Genomic DNA, 18,803 nt, shown 5'->3' with positions numbered 1-18,803 from the left:
TACTAGCAGGGTAATGAAATGGCTGCACTGCCTTTCAGATGGGCCTGGAGGTCAAGTTAGTTTATTTGTTTTTAATTTAGCTAAATTATAGGGTGGTTGAAAGATTCCTTTGTCGGTAGGGATCTTTTGAATAGCCACACAAACCTTTTGGTTTCTCTCTCTCCTTTTCCTCCAACCCTTTCTCCCATTTGCAGGATTAAAAAAGCACTTGGGAGGCACGTTAATCTTGCTGGCGTTGTCAGGAGCGATCAGTGAATTTTATTAAAAGCCCCGGGATTGCCTGAAAGGCCTCCTTGTCTGAGTTTGAAATGAAAGGGACATGTTAAGATCTTGGGGCACATTATTGGGACCCTTTGTCCTGTCCCTTGGACTATGAGCTGACACCCCCCGAGGAAGCACAGAAGCCCTCCTTTGTTGAAGGGATTTCACCGCTGGACGCTGGACGGAAGGAGTTGGCCCTTGTCAGCATGAGCTCTCTGAGTTGGGGTGGGCTGAATGCCCTGCTGCTGCTGGTCCTCCAAGGCTGGGCAAGCCCCACCTTCATCAGCATCAACCGTGGAGTCAGGGTGATGAAGGGCAGCTCTGCCTTCCTGTCTGGAGATGACCTGAAGTTTGCCATTCCCATAGAGAATGATGCTTGCAAAGTTGAAGTGGTGATGAATGAGCCAATAACCCAGAGAGTTGGGAAACTCACTCCACAGGTAGGTCACTCTCGAGATATTCTATTTAGTAGTGTGTATGAATGTGAGTGTATGAATGTGAGAGAGGGAAAGAAGGAAAGAGAGAGGAAAAAAAACAAGTGTAAAAGGTCTCCCTTCAAGCTACCGAAGGTAAGTATTGTAAGACATTTAAATTTGAAATAGTGGAGTTAGCAGGTATAATATTGCACTGTTTTTCTATACAGTGTTTGTTTGTTTTTTTAAATTGAGGTATAATTGACATATAACATTATATTAGTTTCAGGTGTACAATGTAATGGTTCAATTTTGAATGTTCTTGGCTGACTTTGGATTACAACCTTGAAGTCAACAGGATTTACTCTTATTTATGCTAACACCTTTGGAGGAAGACAGGTTCAAACTAATACAGATGTATGTGTTTTTTATTAATAAAGCACCAAATCAACAAGTCTTTCTAATTTGTCCTTTTTTTTTTTTTTTTGGTGAGGAAGATTGGCCCTCAGCTAACATCTGTGCCCATCTTCCTCTATTTTGTATGTGGGACGCCTGCCACAGCATGGCTTGATAAGCAGTGCGTAGGTCCACACCCGGGATCTGAACCCGCGAACCCCAGGCTGCCAAAGTGGAGTGTGCGAACTTCACCACCACACCACCAGATTGGCCCCTATCCTCTTTTACTGAAGAGACCTTTTGTAAATCTTACTAGCTGCTTGATCTTAGAGAGTAGGTAATTACTCAGGGGAAGGCAGAATGTAAGAGAACTACACACTTCTCATTTTAGGCACCTCACCACTCTATGAGAGAGAAGAGAGAGAGAACAAAACAGGGACAGCCTTCCAAGGGTTGGAGTAGGCAGTCCCTTGTGTGGTGTGATATGGTCAGTCTTTATGGGATTATTCCTGCCCCAAATTATCTCACCTATTGCTAGTTAGTGTGCCTTTGGATAAGATATCAGGATTTCAAGATTTTTAGGACACATTTATGACTGCAGAATAGCAAAAGTAAAACATGAAGACATTTTCGTCTGTTAACATTACTTGGACATTCTCTTGAGTAAGGGGAGAGACATGGAAAAGGGATGTGAAGATACTTTACTTAAATATTCACTGTTCTTCAAAAATGTCTGCATAAAACGTTTTTCCTTTCATCAAAACCTTGGAGACCTTATCATTTAAAGGTATCCTATGATCGATCCTTTTGTAGGGTGAAGAGTTACCCTCTAAATCATTGAGTTTTAAAGTCTGTATCATCATCTATTGTATTTACTTGAAGTAGGCGTATATTTCCATACACAATGGAAAATGGCTTCTGGTTTTATTACTTGTTTCTACTGTGGGTTAACTTTCCTCCCAATGCAAACAATTTTGAGAATATTCAACACTGGAAACTGCTGCTGCTTCTGGAAAAATGCACCATTCCCATTTGTTGAACTGTGAACATTAATCTTCTTTTCCTTTTGGCTAAAGAAACATATTCCATGAGGTTATTCAAAAGCGGTACTAGATGTTGTGGAAACGGACTAAAGAGACTTAGATAGATGCTAGTTCAAACTGAAATCTCTGGACTTTCCATTTACCACACTTAAAGCTATAGTCTAATTCCTGAACACATCAGAATTCTATGGCGGGCTCTCACTCTGGGAGTATTCCTGATGTGCTAGTAACCAAATATCTTCCCCCGGTTTCCCATGAGATTTTCTTTTGTCAGTCAAAGAGCTTAAGATGGGCATCTAAAAGATGTTAGTATACAGTAATGGCCCCAGGTCCTAAGACATTGTATTCTCGAGTGTTGCGTAATTGCAACATCTTCCCACTTTCTCCCAACATAACTTACACTCTGAAAATGTGTTTGATTGGCACCTGTCAGTCAAGGAAAAGGAAGAGACCTGGGATAGCTCATACCTGGAGCCCAGATGCGATGAGTAGGTGACGTGAATAAGCTCAGCTGCAGGCAACAGAGAGCCAACTACAGGGACTGGGGTCAAAAGTAAACCCTTAGGGTTTTGGGGAGCAGCAACATAGGACCCTAATCCTAGAGGACTGGGGTCCCTGATAAAGCAGGGACCCAGGGCTGTACAGATATATGTGGGTCTCTTATAAAGACTGATGAACTGATAATTTGGTATCCCTTCCAATCTATCTATCTATCTATCTATCTATCTATCTATCTATCTATCTATCTATCTTTTTTTTTTTTTTGTGAGGAAGATTAGCCCTGAGCTAACATCTGTTGCCAATCCTCCTCTTTTTGCTGAGGAAGATCGGCCCTGGGCTAACATCTGTGCGCATCTTCCTCTACTTTATATGGGACGCCGCCACAGCATGGTTTGACAAGCGATGCGTCAGTGCATGCCCAGGATCTGAACCTGCGAACCCCAGGCCACCCAAGTGGAGCACGCCACTTAACTGCTATGCCACCAGGTCGGCCCCCACAACCAATACATTTTTAAAAAATTGTTCAACATTTATTTAGAAATGAGGCTGAATATTTTATGGGGGAAGAAGAAGAGAAGAAAAATTCCTCCTGGTAGCATACTGGAGCCACCTATGGTCCAGCTGTAATTTAGCTCTGGCCCCAAGCATGCATACCCCACTGAGCAAAACAAAAGCCTGTTATTCACCAGATTCTTCTTCCCTAGAAAGAAATTTGGGGAGGATGTGCTATTACTTAAGCCATCCCCTGAGGGGTAGCCTCTCTCCATCCCAAACAGCCTATGACTTCTGAACATATATAGCACTTTTTCAGAGAGTAATGGAGTTGTCTCTACTATATATTTTCAGTGATGTTTCATGGTCCTCACCATTTGGCCCGCTCTGAGGCACTGGAGAGCAATAACGAATCTAAGTAACTAAAACTAGGTAAAGAACTTATTTGATCACAAAGATCAAGGGTTGGAATAGATCTCCAAGTCACTGGCTTCTCAAGTTTTCTCTGATTTTAAGGCAAAAATCCAATTTTTAAATGTTTAACGCTGTAACAAGGTACAGGCTCTACATCATGAACTCCATAGTGACGGTGTGTGAATACCTCAAGAGTATTTCTTAGAACTCTTTCTCTGCTTTTAAGGCAAAAATCCAGATAGAAAGACAATATGGAACAGAAACAACAACATGCCTGGCTGAGTAAGGAAAGTCTGGACTGGTAGGGAAGGGAGTGGGGCTCTGAATATCTCCACTGGTCCCCTAGAGTGCTACTGTTCATAAAAAAAACGAGTCCTGAATGTTCACTGTATGTATTTCCAGAGGCAAATCTGACATCTCAAATGGATTTATATCACCTAAAGAAGATATGTGATTTATATCTTCTAAAATTTATTCTGTGGAAAAGGAGTCCATTAAAATGTAGAGTTTCATCACTTTTTTGTCAAATATGAGAAATTTTTATCATGAAGAAATCTCTATTTCCGGAAAACTTTGTTTCTCAAACTGCCAGGTGACCTTCCTATTTTTTTATTACGATAATTTCAACAAAACTGAAATACCCAAGTAAAGTCTGCTTTTCGGGGCAAGTGCACTTCTTTTTAATCCAGGCAGATTCAGCCCTCCCCAGGGATTTCTTTCTTATGGAATTTTTGAAATTAAGCATAACCAAGCACACACACACACACACACACACACACACACACAAAGCCTAAACATTATACTTTAATAGAGCTTACTAGTAAGTTGAAAGCAAGGCTTATGTGAACCCATTTCTAGCGAGACGACTGTATTAATGACATCCTGCTGTGTAATGAACAGTTTGATTTGATTTGCACAGAAAATGTTTTGTTTAACATCTGTTCAATTAGTGTTTTCATTTCATTACTGAAGTTTGTCTTAGGACCAACAGGTTCATTTTCCTATCGAGTATTTGGAAAGGGATTTCACTTGGTGCGCACCAGTACCTCCTGTTTAGATAACCCTCTTGCTATAGTCAATTAGATAAGGTTGATGGCAAGATGTTTTCCTCATGTTTTAGGACAAGGCTTCCTCACACACAGCCCTTCTCACACCTGTCACAAAGCAAGAAATTTTCTGGGTGGAAAAGCACCCCAGTTTAGCACTGATCTTGCTCTTTTGAGCAGGAAATACAGTGGTAAGAAAATATCTCTAGTTTGAACCAGTTTACTGTCATTAAAGTGAGTAATGAGTTAGGAATGTGTGACAATTTAATTATAAATTGTAATTGAAAAGCAGTTGAAGTGGAAAAAAACAAAGCTAGACAGTAATTAGAAAAGGATTTAGCTCTCCTTTGTTTTAGCTAGTAAATTTATGGGCAATTATGGTTGTCGCCTTTTATAAAAGGAAAGCATATTACGAAACATAAAACAGATGTTTCTTTCAACAAAACAGATTGTCTCTTTATTACCATGAGTATTTGTCAATGATATGGGAAGGTCTTCCTTTTATCTCCCTCCTTGTTGTCAATTAAAAAGAGGAACCAATGATGTCTGTGGGAAAAGAAGATCATTTGTATTAGTGAGAGAGTCTTCTCAGAGAGAATTATGCTGTCTGTGAACATTTGAGGCTGTACAGACTAAACACCAGGAACTCAACAGTGACAATGTGTGAATACCTCAAGGGTATTGCTTAGAACTCTACCAAGTTAGATTGGGCAGAATGAGGATCATAGTGCAGTTGGAAGAGAAAATTCCTCTTTTAAAAACTAGGGTTCACAAAATATAACAGTTAGCAATTTCCTTAATAGTTCTGAATGAGGTGATATGATTGATTATAATTTTATTTGAGTAGAGGAAATTGCCTTTAGATTGCTATTTGTCTCATCAACCATTTCTGCTATTATGCAACTAATAAAAGCAGTCTTTCACAAGTCTATGAGAAATGACTGTGAGTCATGTTTGGCTCTGAGCAACCACAATTGTGTCCATAGTCAGTGGCTTCATTTTTGAACATAAAAACACTATTTGGAAAAGAAAGAAATAAAAGGAGGAGAAAAGATATATACAGAACTAATTCAGTGTGCTTATGTGTGGGGTAATGCAGGCCTTTTCATGCATACACACAGGTAGACCTCTCTAACTCAGTTGCTATGAATCCCTGAAGGGTGTGGGTAAATAACATTTTGAAAAATGGAACCATATTTTAAAGGCACTATAGACTGTAAAAAGATAATTATGTAGAGAAATAATCACTCCTTAATATATCTGCTGATCTGCTTGGATTTTCATGATTTCGATATTCTCAAAATAAGACACAGCTGTATAAGCAGGATGGTGAGTGAGCATGGGGGTGGGTAGAGGTGGTGATGGTTAAAACACACACACACACACACATGCACACACACACACAACACTAACCGACCATAATTTCTCCAGGTGGTACTTAGCTGCTGGAAAAATGAAATCTTGTACCAATTTTCTCACGGATATTTATCCATTTCTTCATGTGAACTAGGTCTTTGACTGCCATTTCCTTCCCAATGAAGTAAAGTATGTTCACAATGGTTGCCCAATTCTCAATGAAGACACAGTGAAGCTTAGACTTTACAGGTAAGCAGCACAGGAGCATTGCTCATCTTTGCCAGGTAATCCTTTTGTGTACTTCTTAGGGATTTTTCTGTGGCTAGGTATCATCATGACTGGAGTTACCGGATTTCAAAGAAGAAAGTAAGAAACTGGAGATCTGAGTGGGTGAGGCAAGAATTATAGTCAACTTTCAATTATTTTTATTTGTATCATCTTCCTGGGGGATTTTCTGTGGCAAATGATTAGCCCTATCCTCTTTCCCTGTACAGTTCTTTTACAGGTATCTCTGGTGATCCAGGCCCCCACTTATGATGGGAAATGGAAATTACAAACTACAAATGCTTAATGAGAATTAAGAGGAAAATACATTCCAAAACTCAGTGCAATTCTTCTTTTTGATTATCAGCTGCTTAGATATAAGAAGTGCAATATCTTCTGTTTTTAAACATATTAAATAATAAAAATGTTTTAAAAATCAATTATAAAGTTAAACATAGAGTGGCCATATGACCTAGCAGTTCCACACCTAGGTGTATACACAAGAGAAATAAAAACCTGTGTTTACACAAAAACTTGTACACAAGTGTTTATTGCAGCATTATTCCTAATAGCCAAAAAGTGGAAACAATCCAACTGATGAATGTATAAACAAAATGTGGTATAGCCATACAATGGAATATTATTCAGCCGTAAAAATGAATGAAGTACTGTTACATGCTACACATGGATGAACCTTGAAACCATTATGCTAAGTGAAAGAAGCCAGACCCAAAAGGTCATGTATTGTATGATATTATTTATATGAGATACCTGGAAAGGCAAATCCATACAGACAGAAAGTATATAGTGGTTGCCTGGGGCTGGGGGAGGGTTAATGGGGAGTACTGCTATGGTTATGGATTTCTTTTGGGGATGATGAAAATGTTCTGGAATTAAAGAGTCATGATGGTTTCACAACCGTGTGAATATACTAAAAACCACTGAGTTGTATGCTTTAAAATGGTGAATTTTATGGAATGTAAATTGTATCTCAATAAAAAGTTAATTTAAAAATTAAGCTTATGGTGTGGATATTTCTCACTTCACAGAAACAACTGAGAATTCAGTGTGGGTGGAATAGGTCTTTAGATAGTTTTTCACTTGGTTTTTATTGCTTTTATGAATATTTGGCTAAAATACCTCAGTGTGAATTTACCTTAAGTACCAGACTAATACAAAAGAGTTTTGTAGAAGACATTAGAAGAGAGAATCATTCTATAAACGCTTATGATCACCTACGATAGGTCAGGCCCTGTGCTGGGCACAGGAAACACAAGGATGAGGATACATGGACTCTTGGTGCTCATTGGCTTGATGCAAAAGACGGGTAGATAATTGTGATGCTGAATGACAAGTGCCAAAAGAGAGGCATGAACAAAATTCTGTGCTTAGAAAATGAGATGGCGCCCAAAGATTCCTTAGGAACCTATGCCATCAGCTTATAGGGCTATTTGATCTTTCTAAGACTTTAAAGTTGAAAAAACAAACTAACTTCAAAGAGCTTGCTTGGAAGGGCTGGAAAAGCTGATGAATTCTGGCTGCTTCCATTTCTTCCTTGAGTTTCTAAGAGCCAGAGAATGTGGATGAGCATGTATGAAGGGCAAAGTTAGAGGAGCTGTCATTCTTCTTTGTCTTGAGGACATTTAAAATAGAATATTCAGAGGAGTTGGAAGCAGAAAATCAGGGAGCACATTTATTCCTCTCTTACCTCTTCTTCAGCCCCTTTGGCAAGCTACTTGACCACTCTATGCCTGTTTCCTCATCTGTAAAATGGGATTAACAATGCCTACCCTAGGTTCTTATGAAGATTGAATGAAATGCTCTTTGCAAAGAGTTTAGCTTATGCCTAGATCATAATAAAAGCTCATCAATTAGGAGCTGCATTATTTTTTTTTAAAGAAATGTACCTTTATTTATTTATTTTTGGTGAGGAAGATTGTTCCTGAGCTAACATCTGTTGCCAATCTTCCCCTTTTTGCTTGAGGAAGATTGGCTCTGAGCTAACATCTGTGCCAATCTTCCTCTAGTTTTTTGTATGTGGGTCACCACCACATCATGGCTTGAGGAGTGGTGTAGGTCCACACCCAGGATCTGAACCTGCAAATCCTGGGCTGCCAAAGCAGAACATGCCAAACTTAACCACTATGCCACTGGGCCAGCCCCAGGACGTGCATTATTGATGCACACCCATCACTCATTAATTTCCTCCCTTCAAAAAAGACTGACAACCCACCTCTATTATTCTATGCAAATATCTTGAGGACATAGTTGCTAAGATAATGGAGGAAATGGGAGTAACAATCACCACAATGAGCTGGGCACCCAAACTAGACTGTAAGTGACACTCATGTAGTGGCATTTCTGAAGAGCAAAAAGGCCTTGATGCTTCAGAAACTCTTCACCCCTTCACTCCTGAATTAAAAGTCAATCCATAAATTATACAAGCTTGATAGTCTTAAATTACATATGTGCTAGAAGTGACACTCTGAGCTTATAGCAGTCATTAAATATCAGTATCGATGATGGATTTGAGAGATGGTGTTGAAAGAAAGGTCATTGGAGAGGGAAGTGGCAGAAAAAGGAGTTGACATCAAGGTAAGGAGAAGAAGAGAAAAGAACAGAGAGGTTGGGAGTAGAGTATAAAACAAAATCCAAATTCTACCTAACATACAAATTTTGTGAAGACCAATCTCTAAGCTTTAAGACAAGTAAGTACACAGGTATCAGAAGTACCTGAGCACCATAAATATTACTTTTGCTCTGTTTCTCCACAGATTTACTGAGACAGACACCTTCATGGAAACCTTTATCCTGCGGGTCTATCTCCAGGAACCAGACTGTAACATCATCCGTCTGAGTAACAATGTGCTGGAGGTGTCTGAATTCTATGGCCTGTCCCGAGCCATTGATAAGAACCTGCTCAGCTTTGATTATGATAGGACGGCTAGCCTGGAATGCACAGTCAGGCTGGACCCTGTGGGAACTCGGCTGCCAGCCCACGGCCAGATGGTTCTGGTGGAGCCTCGGCCAGGAGAACCTCGTGGAGATCAGCCACGCAGTTTTCTCCCTGAGTCTCGTATGATGTGTTTTAATAATTATCTGGATGTTACTAAACTGACAAAAATATCTGTAAATGGTCATCTTCCACTATGACAAAGAGTTAATATATTTTGTAGCTGGTTGAAAAATGTAGGTTAGTGGTTGAGATTATGGACTTTGTTATCGGAAAGACCTGGGTTTGAAAATTGCCTCTCAGTTTATTTCCTGCATGGTTTTAGGCAAGTTACTTAACCTGTCTAAGCCTTTGTGAAATGGGCAAGGATAGTGGCTGCTCCACAGGGTTGTTTAAGGATAGGAGTAAATGACACACACATGCACAAAGTGCTTCACGCAGTGTCTGGCTCATAGCAAGTGCTCAATAATTGTCAGCTGTTATTATTAATAGTAGCAATGGCAGTGGTGGTAAAAGTAGTTGGTGTATTTATTAAGTATTATTAGATTATAAACAGGTTTGAGGTAGAGCTGGTGGGTAGTAGCCATGGTTTAAATCAGGGATTGTTGATGTATAATGTTCCTTCTGTTATTTGTTTAATCAACGTATTCTGGGCACCTTCTATATGCATAATAGTGTTCTCGGCGCTATGGGAAGACCAAGAAATATAGGGGATAATCATAGTCGTAATAATACCTTGAATTTGGACAGCAATTTATAGCTAAAGACATGCTTGCACATTAGTCATCTTATTTAGACCTGATGAGACAACTGGTCAACTGTTCTTTTCAGTAAAGGACATTACAGGCTTTCAGAATAATGACAACCCACTCACTGAGTGATTGGAGGGTACACATGAGTATTCTTGGGACAGTGAGAGGGAATAAGTATCCATGGGAGGGAGGATTGGTTTTTTAATTTCACAATCCTTAATGTTCAAGTGACTATCTTAATTCAACGCTGTACATTCTAGAACTGGGAACAGAACTGAAGTGTCCAGGTAGAAGCTGTACCATGGGACTGAAGAAAATAGGAAGTCTCAAAGTGAGCTGTGAGGAGTTCCTGCTGATGGGGCTTCGATATCAACATATGGACCCCCCTTCTCCCAACATCGATTATATCTCCATCCAACTGGACCTCATAGATAGCAGGAGTAGGATCGTATACAAGGTAGAGTTTGGGGTTATGTGTCTGTCCCCAGCTGATCCGCAGCAAGAGGGCCAGTTGCATGGGGGTGCTCATTCTGGTTCCCGTGCCAGGAGAGCTCTTGTGCTATTGTGGCTGGAACAGCCTAGTGACTCATTGGAACTACAGGCTTGTTTGTTCTGCCAGTAAGTGCTTAAAACAGTAGCTTGTATATATAATATCAGTATATAATTTCCCTTCTCTGACTATCTTCTGACTCTACCATCACCAAGACAACTTAAGACTGGGGCCAGTTACTTGCTAATCTTCTTTCCCCTTTCCCTTTAATATTCCTCATCTTGTCTTTTGATCTGTTCCACCTTCTTTTTGATGCTTCATTTTTCCCTTCTTTATTAGAACCTTTTTTCACCTGTTACAGGAATCAGAGGGTCCACACACCCACTCTGCAAGCCCACTTTTATGATTATAGTAGACTAAATCATTTCACTCTTCCAGCCTTTGAGATGGAGGACTGGGTCTTCAAGGAGGAAGGCCTTCAAAGGCCTCCTCCATCTTCCAACCTCTTTTAAATTCTCCTGCCCTTTCCTCCTCTTGATCTCTTCATATTGAAGTGATGACAGAAAGAGGAATCAATTTATATGAAATATTTAACATGCCACTCTTCTGATACGTGTACTCTATAATTTGTTTATTTGGGTAGCTGGGGCAAATGTGTACCTGCTGAAACAGCTCAGATTTTGTGCTGATAAAAGATGATCCAAGATTACATTTGTGAAAGACCTCCATCATTCACAACCTGACTTCTCACTAGAATTTCTCCTTTGAGACCCAAATACTCCAAGGAATTGATGAGACAAGGAATGATAAGGAAATGATAAAACATGATCATAGAATTTTAGAATTGAGATTTGGAAAAATTTTGAGGTAGTCTCATCAAATTGCCAAGGTAAGTCTCTTGGAGAGCTTCTAAAGGATAGTTTTGAGTCTAACAGAAGAGTATGACTGAAGTCATACTGAAGAGCATGAACGCTGGGCCCAGATTGCCTAGGTTGAAATGTCTGCTTAACTAGGTGTGTGACTTTGGACTTGCCTTATTTTTTAAATCTTAAAATAAGGATAATAGTACCTACTTCTTAGAGTAATTGAGAGGATTAAATGAGATAATACTTACAAAGCATTTGGCACGAAGCTTGGAATATAGTAAGCACTACACATATTTTGCTGGTTAAAAAAGCCACTTAACATAACTATTCTCTACATGCCTCAATAAAACAATGTCTATAGCAAATGAAAAAAAAAAAAAAAAAAAGCCACCCAGTAAGAAACCGATCATCAGCTAGGTTTGGAAATAATTGGTTTAGCCCAAGTCCTTTATTTTACGGTGGTGACCAGAAAAATTGCATACCTTGTTCATACGTACTACACGGCTGTTTTTTTTTTTTCACTTTTTTAAAAAAATTTTTTTGTTTATTGCAGTAACATTGGTTTATAACATTGTATAAATTTCAGGTGTACATCATTATACTTCTATTTCTGCATAGATTACATCGTGTTCACCACCCAAATACTAGTTACAACCCATCACCACACACATGTGCCGAATTATCCCTTTCACCCTCCTCCCTCCCCCCTTCCCCTCTGGTAACCACCAATCCAATCTCTGTCCCTATGTGTTTGTTTATTGTTGTTATTATCTACTACTTAATGAAGGAAATCATGCAGTATTTGACCTTCTCCCTCTGACTTATTTCACTTTGCATTATACCCTCTATGTCCATCCATGATGTCACAAATGGCTGGATTTCATCATTTCTTATGGCTGAGTAGTATTCCATTGTGTATATATACCACAGCTTCTTTATCCATTCGTCCCTTGATGGGCACTTAGGGTGCTTCCAAGTCTTGGCTATTGTGAATAACGCTGCAATGAACACATGGGTGCATGTACCTTTACAAATTGGTGTTTTCAAGTTCTTTGGATAAATACCCAGCAGTGGGATGGCTGGATCATATGGTAGTTCTATCCTTGATTTTTTGAGGAATCTCCATACTGTTTTCCATAGTGGCTGCACCAGTTTGCACTCCCACCAGCAGTGTATGAGAGTTCCCTTCTCTCCACATCCTCTCCAACACTTGTTGTTTCCTGTCTTGTTAATTATAGCCATTCTGACGGGCGTCAGGTGATATCTCATTGTAGTTTTGATTTGCATTTCCCTGATAGTTAATGATTTTGAACATCTTTTCATGTGTCTGTTGGCCATCTGTATATCTTCTTTGGAGAAATGTCTGTTCAGGTCCTTTGCCCAATTTTTAATTGGGTTGGTAGTTTTTTTGTTGTTGAGATGCATGAGTTCTTCATATATTTTGGAGATTAAGCCCTTATCAGATGTATGGTTTGCAAATATCTTCTCCCAATTGTTAGGTTGTCTTTTCGTTTTGTTGATGGTTTCCTTTGCTGTGCAGAAGCTTTTTAGTTTGATGTAGTCCCATTTGTTTATTTTTTCTATTGTTTCTCTTGCCGGGTCAGACGTGGTGTTTGAGAAGATGTTGCTAAGACTGATGTCGAAGAGCGTACTGCCTATGTTTTCTTCTAGAAGTTTCACAGTTTCAGGTCTTACATTCAAGTCTTTAATCCATTTGGAGTTAATTTTTGTGTATGGTGTAAGGTAAGGGTCTACTTTCATTTTTTTGCATATGGCTATCCAGTTTTCCCAACACCATTTGTTGAAGAGACTTTCTTTTCCCCATTGTATGTTCTTGGCTCCTTTGTCAAAGATTAGCTGTCCATAGATGTGTGGGTTTATTTCTGGGCTTTCGATTCTATTCCATTGATCTGTGTGTCTGTTTTTGTGCCAGTACCATGCTGTTTTGGTTACTATAGCTTTGTAGTATATATATTTTTTTTTTAATTTTTTGTTTATTGCAGTAACATTGGTTTATAACATTGTAAAACTTTCAGGTGTACATCATTGTACTTCCATTTCTGCATGGACTACATCATGTTCACCACCAAAATACTAATTACAACCCATCACCACACACATGTACCGAATTATCCCTTTCACCCTCCTCCCTCCCCCCTTCCCCTCTGGTAACCACCAATCCAATCTCTGTCCCTATGTGTTTGTTTATTGTTGTTATTATCTACTACTTAATGAAGGAAATCATATGGTATTTGACCTTCTCCCTCTGACTTATTTCACTTTGCATTATACCCTCAATGTCCATCCATGTTGTCCCAAATGGCTGGATTTCGTCGTTTCTTATGGCTGAGTAGTATTCCATTGTGTATATATACCACAGCTTCTTTATCCATTCGTATGGGATTGTACTCTTAATTTCTCTTTCTGCTACTTCGTTGTTAGTGTATAGAAATGCAACTGATTTTTGTATGTTGATTTTGTATCCTGCAACTTTACCATATTTGCTTATTACTTCTAAAACTTTTTTGGTGGATTCCTTAGGGTTTTCTATATATAAAATCATGTCATCTGCAAATAGTGAGAGTTTCACTTCTTCCTTTCCAGTTTGGATCCCTTTTATTTCTTTTTCTTGCCTGATTGCTCTGGCTAGGACTTCCAGTACTATGTTAAATAGGAGTGGTGACAGTGGGCATCCTTATCTGGTTCCTGTTCTTAGAGGGATAGGTTTCAGTTTTTCACCATTGAGGATGATATTAGCTGTGGGTTTCTCATATATGGCCTTTATTATGTTGTGGTACTTTCCTTCTATATCCATTTTATTCAGAGTTTTTATCATAAATGGATGCCGTATCTTGTCAAATGCTTTCTCTGCATCTATTGAGATGATCATGTGATTTTTATTCTTCATTTTATTAATGTGGTGTATTACGTTGATTGATTTCCAAATGTTGAGTCATCCCTGCATACCTAGAATAAATCCCACTTGATTTTGGTGTATAATTTTTTTAATGTATTGTTGTATGCGATTTGTTAGTATTTTGTTGAGGATTTTTGCATCGCTGTTCCTCAGTGATATTGGCCTGTAATTTTCTTTTTTTGTGTTGTCCTTGTCAGGTTTTGGTATCAGGGTAATGTCGGCTTTGTAGAATGAGTTAGGGAGCTTCCTCCCCTCCTCAATTTTTTGGAAGAATTTCAGAAGGACAGGTATTAAGTCTTCTTTGAATGTTTGGTAGAATTCATGAGGGAAGCCGTCTGGTCCTGGACTTTCATTTTTGGGGAGGTTTTTGATTATTGTTTTGATCTCCTTACTGGTGATTGGTCTATTCAAATTCTCTACTTCTTCTTGATCCAGTTTTGGAAGATTGTATGATTCTAAGAATTTATCCATTTCTTCCAGATGGTCAAATTTGTTGACATATAGCTTTTCATAGTATTCTCTTATAATCTTTTGTATTTCTGAGGTGTCTGTTGTAATTTCTCCTCTTTCATTTCTGGTTTTACTTATTTGAGCCTTTTCTCTTTTTTTCTTGGTGAGTCTAGCTAAAGGTCTGTCAATTTTGTTTATCTTTTCAAAGAACCAGTTCTTGGTTTTATTAATTTTTTCTATTGTTTTTTTAGTCTCTATTTCATTTATTTCTGCTCTTTTATTATTTCCCTTCTTCTACTGATTTTGGGCTTTGTTTGTCCTTCTTTTCCCAGTTCCTTTAGGTGCATTGTTAGATTGTTTATTTGAGATTTTTCTTGTTTGTTGAGATAGGCCTGTATTGCTATAAACTTCCCTCTTAGAACCGCTTTTGCTGTATCCCATAAATTCTGGCATGTTGTATTTTCATTTTCATTTGTCTCCAGGTTTTTTTGTGTGTGTGTGAGGAAGATCAGCTCTGAGCTAACATCTGTGCTAATCCTCATCTTTTTGCTGAGGAAGACCGGCTCTGAGCTAACATCTATTGCCAATCCTCCTCCTTTTTTTCTTTCCCCAAAGCCCCAGTAGATAGTTATATGTCATAGTTGCACGTCCTTCTAGTTGCTGTATGTGGGACGTGGCCTCAGCATGGCCGGAGAAGTGGTGCATTGGTGCACGCCCGGGATCCAAACCCGGGCCTCCAGTAGCGGAGCACGCGCACTTAACCGCTAAGCCACGGGGCCGGCCCTTTCTCCAGGTATTTTTTGATTTCTCCTTTGATTTCTTCGTTGACCCAATCGATGTTCAGTAGCATTTTGTTTAATCTCCAAATATTTGTGGCTTTTCTGGTTTTCTTCCTATAGTGGATTTCTAGTTTCATATGACTGTTGTCAGAAAAGATACTTGGTATTATTTCAATATTCTTAAATTTATGTTGACTTGTTTTGTGGCCTAATATGTGATTTATCCTGGAGAATGTTCCATGTGCATTTGAAAAGAACGTGTATTCTTTGGTTTTGGATGGAATGCTCTGTATATATCTACTAGGTCCATCTGTTCTAGTGTGTCATATAAGGCCAATGTTTCCTTATTGATCTTCTGTTTGGATGATCTATCCATTGGTGTAAGTGGAATGTTAAAGTCCCCTACTATTATTGTGTTACTGTCTATTTCTCTTTTTATGTCTATTAATAATTGCTTTATATATTTAGGTGCTCCTACGTTGGGTGCATAGATATTTACAAGTGTTATATCCTCTTGTTGGATTGTTCCTTTGATCGTTATGTAATGCCTTTCTTTGTCTCTTTTTACAGTTTTTGTTTTAAAGTCTATTTTGTCTGATATGAGTGTGGCTACCCCAGCTTTCTTTTCATTGCCATTTGCGTGGAGTATCTTTTTCCATCCCTTCACTTTCAGTTTGTGAGTGTCTTTAGGTCTGAAGTGTGTCTCTTGTATGCAGCATATATATGGGTCTTGTTTTTTTATCCAATCAGCCATCCTATGCCTTTTAATTGGGGGATTTAGTCCATTGACGTTTAAAGTAGCTATTGATAAGTATGTATCTACTGCCATTTTTAAACTTTTTTTTTCTCAGTGATTTAGTGGTCCTCTATACAGAATTGATGGTCTCTTTAGTTTGACCTCTGTCTGAAAGCTCTACTCTTTAACTCCCTTCCTCCCTCATTTTATGTTTTTGATATCATATCTAACCTCTTTTTTGTGCAATTGTATCCATTACCCTCTTATCGTGGAAATAGAAAATTTTTCCTATTTGTGGTCATCTCTTTTCCCCTTAAATCAGTCCCTTTAACATTTCTTGTAGCACTGGTTTCTTGGTGACAAACTCCTTTAATTTTTGCTTGTCTGGGAAACTTTTTATCTCTCCTTCCATTTTATATGATAACCTTGCCAGGTAGAGTATTCTTGGCTGTAAGCTTTTTCCTTTTAGCACTTTAAATATATCATGCCACTCTCTTCTAGCCTGTAAGGTTTCTGCTGAGAAGTCAGCTGATAGCCTTATGGGGTTTCCTTTGTATGTAACTTGTCTTTCTCTTGTGGCTTTTAGGATTCTCTCTTTATCTTTTATTCTGGACATTTTGATTATGATGTGTCTTGGTGTGGGCCTCTTTGGGTTTATCTTGTTTGGGGCTCTCTGTGATTTCTGTACCTGGATGTCTGTTTCCTTCCTTAGGTTTGGGAAGTTTTCATCTGTTATTTCTTCAAATAGATTCTCTGCCCCTTTGTCTCACTCTTCTCCTTCCGGGATACCTATAACATGGATGTTAGTGCGCTTGATGTTGTCCCAGAGGTCCCTTAGACTGTCCTCACTCTTTTTAATTCTTTTTTCTTTTACCTGTTCCACTTGGGTAATTTCTTCTAGTCTTTCATCCAGCTCACAGATCCGTTCTTCTGTATCCTCTACTCTGCTTTTGAGTCCCTCTAATGAATTTTTCATTTCCAGTATTGTATTCTTCATTTCTGATTGGTTCTTTTTTATATCTTCCATTTCTTTGTTGACATTCTCACTGAGTTCATCTATTCTTCTCCACACATCAGTGAGCATCCTTAACACTCTTTGTTTGAACTCTCTGTTGGATAGGTTGCTCATTTCTGTTTCACTTAGTTTCTTTTCTGGGGTTTTGTCCTGTTCCCTTACTTGGAATGTATTCCTTTGCCTTCTCATTTTGCCTCTTTCCCTGTGATTGTGTCTGTGTATTAGATAGATCAGCTACGTCTCCTGCTCTTGGATAGGTGACCTTATATAAGTGATGCCTTAGGAGGTCTGCAGTGTGCTTCCTCAGTTCTCAATGTTCCAGGGGTGACCCCTATGTGGGCTATGTGTGTCTTTCTGTTGTGGCGTGTTTGCTCTCCCTATAGGTGCCCAGGGAGGCTGAGTTATGCTCCTGGCCAGCTGTTGTAATGCTCAGCTGCCTGTAGTTGTTGTGGGCCCTTCAGTCTCTTTGTCGGGTGTGGCAAGCTCCAGCATAGTTGGCTGCAAGTTCTAATAGCACATTTGTGTTGCAGTATATCTTTCAAGTGAGTAGGCCCCCAGTGTGGCAGGTTGTTAGGCTCAGGGGCTTACAATTGCTATAAGCCTCCAGCCTTTAGGTCTCTTGTCAGTTCTCTGAGGATTGCAGCTGGGTGGGGCTGGCCTCAGGCACGGGAGCACCCAATTGTTTCAGGCTTTGGAAGGTGGGGCAAACCCCCTATGTGGGTCTTTGAGAAGCACAAGTCTTCTGCAGCTGTCAAGCCCCACCGCCCACAGGTCCACACACACAGTCAACACAGTCCTGCCCCGTGTGTGCGCCCCAACCTCCTGAAGCAGACCCAGTCTCTCCACGGCAGGAGCCCCACACACTCCACCACTGCCCCACACTCTCCACCCACTCCTTGTGCACACCCTGCCCCACCAAAGTGGGCTCAGTTGCCAGGCTGCAGAGAATCCAGTCACTAATCTATGCGGGCCCACAAGTTGCCTGAGGGCTTGTTGTTGAGTGGGGCCAGTCTCTAGGGTGGGCTGCCTGCCCTGGCTGAGCTGGATTAAATCAGTGCTCTAGTGGATGGGGCAGACCCTGGGCTAGCAGGCCCCAGGGAGAACTCCAGTGGTGTCTGTGTCAGCATGCCCACACCAGGCCACAACAACGGCCAACACCAATGTCCCAGTCCCTGGAGAGGTCTCACCTCTCACTGAGATGCACTCAGAGCCTATCAGGTGAGTCTCTTTTCCCCAAAGCACTGTGCACCTTTCTTTCTGGTGATTTTAGGTTGCTTTCTGAAACAGGTGAGTTTGCGCATGGGTCCTGTAAGAGCCAGTTTTAATTTCTTTGTGAAGCAGCTTTTCTGGGGGTGCTCTCCAATGTTTTAGTAGCAGGCAAAGTCAGATATTATGCCACTTGTCTCGATTGTGCTGGGTCCACGAAATGCCCACTGTAGGGGCGCTCCCGGCTCAGGGCCCCGCTCCTCCAGCGAGGGTGCGGACCTTGGGCTGCTCCCGGGCGGCTATGAAGCTGGCAGCTTGTGAAGGCGGCATTTTTCCTCTCTAGAAGGGAGTCTCTGCCTCTTCCACCTCGATTAGGGTTGTCTTTTGTTGCGGGAGTTCCTCTTATCCAGTTTTTGGTTCTCTCTCAGGGGTAATTTTTTCCACGAGTAGTTG

The 18,803-nt window shown here is 40.0% G+C and overlaps 1 protein-coding gene across 4 annotated transcripts in view; it reads left to right on the top strand.

Moving 5' to 3' along the window:
* FREM1 (FRAS1 related extracellular matrix 1) overlaps positions 1-18,803 on the top strand; it is a 151,055-nt gene that overhangs the window by 24,104 nt on the left and 108,148 nt on the right. For all 4 annotated transcript variants that reach the window (XM_004436789.3, XM_087444606.1, XM_087444607.1 and 1 more), the window contains 4 exons: positions 195-701; positions 6,077-6,171; positions 8,961-9,262; positions 10,152-10,348. In XM_004436789.3, the coding sequence (XP_004436846.1) occupies positions 468-701; positions 6,077-6,171; positions 8,961-9,262; positions 10,152-10,348 (828 nt within the window). In that variant the 5' untranslated portion in view covers positions 195-467. The remainder of the gene's footprint in view (positions 1-194; positions 702-6,076; positions 6,172-8,960; positions 9,263-10,151; positions 10,349-18,803) is intronic.

This window comes from Ceratotherium simum, chromosome 20, assembly GCF_057802395.1.
Source record: "Ceratotherium simum simum isolate JZ-2026a chromosome 20, ASM5780239v1, whole genome shotgun sequence".
Taxonomy (NCBI): Eukaryota; Metazoa; Chordata; class Mammalia; order Perissodactyla; family Rhinocerotidae; genus Ceratotherium; species Ceratotherium simum.
The sequence above is the reverse complement of the archived record's forward strand: the minus strand, read 5'-3'. Positions and strand labels throughout refer to the sequence as shown.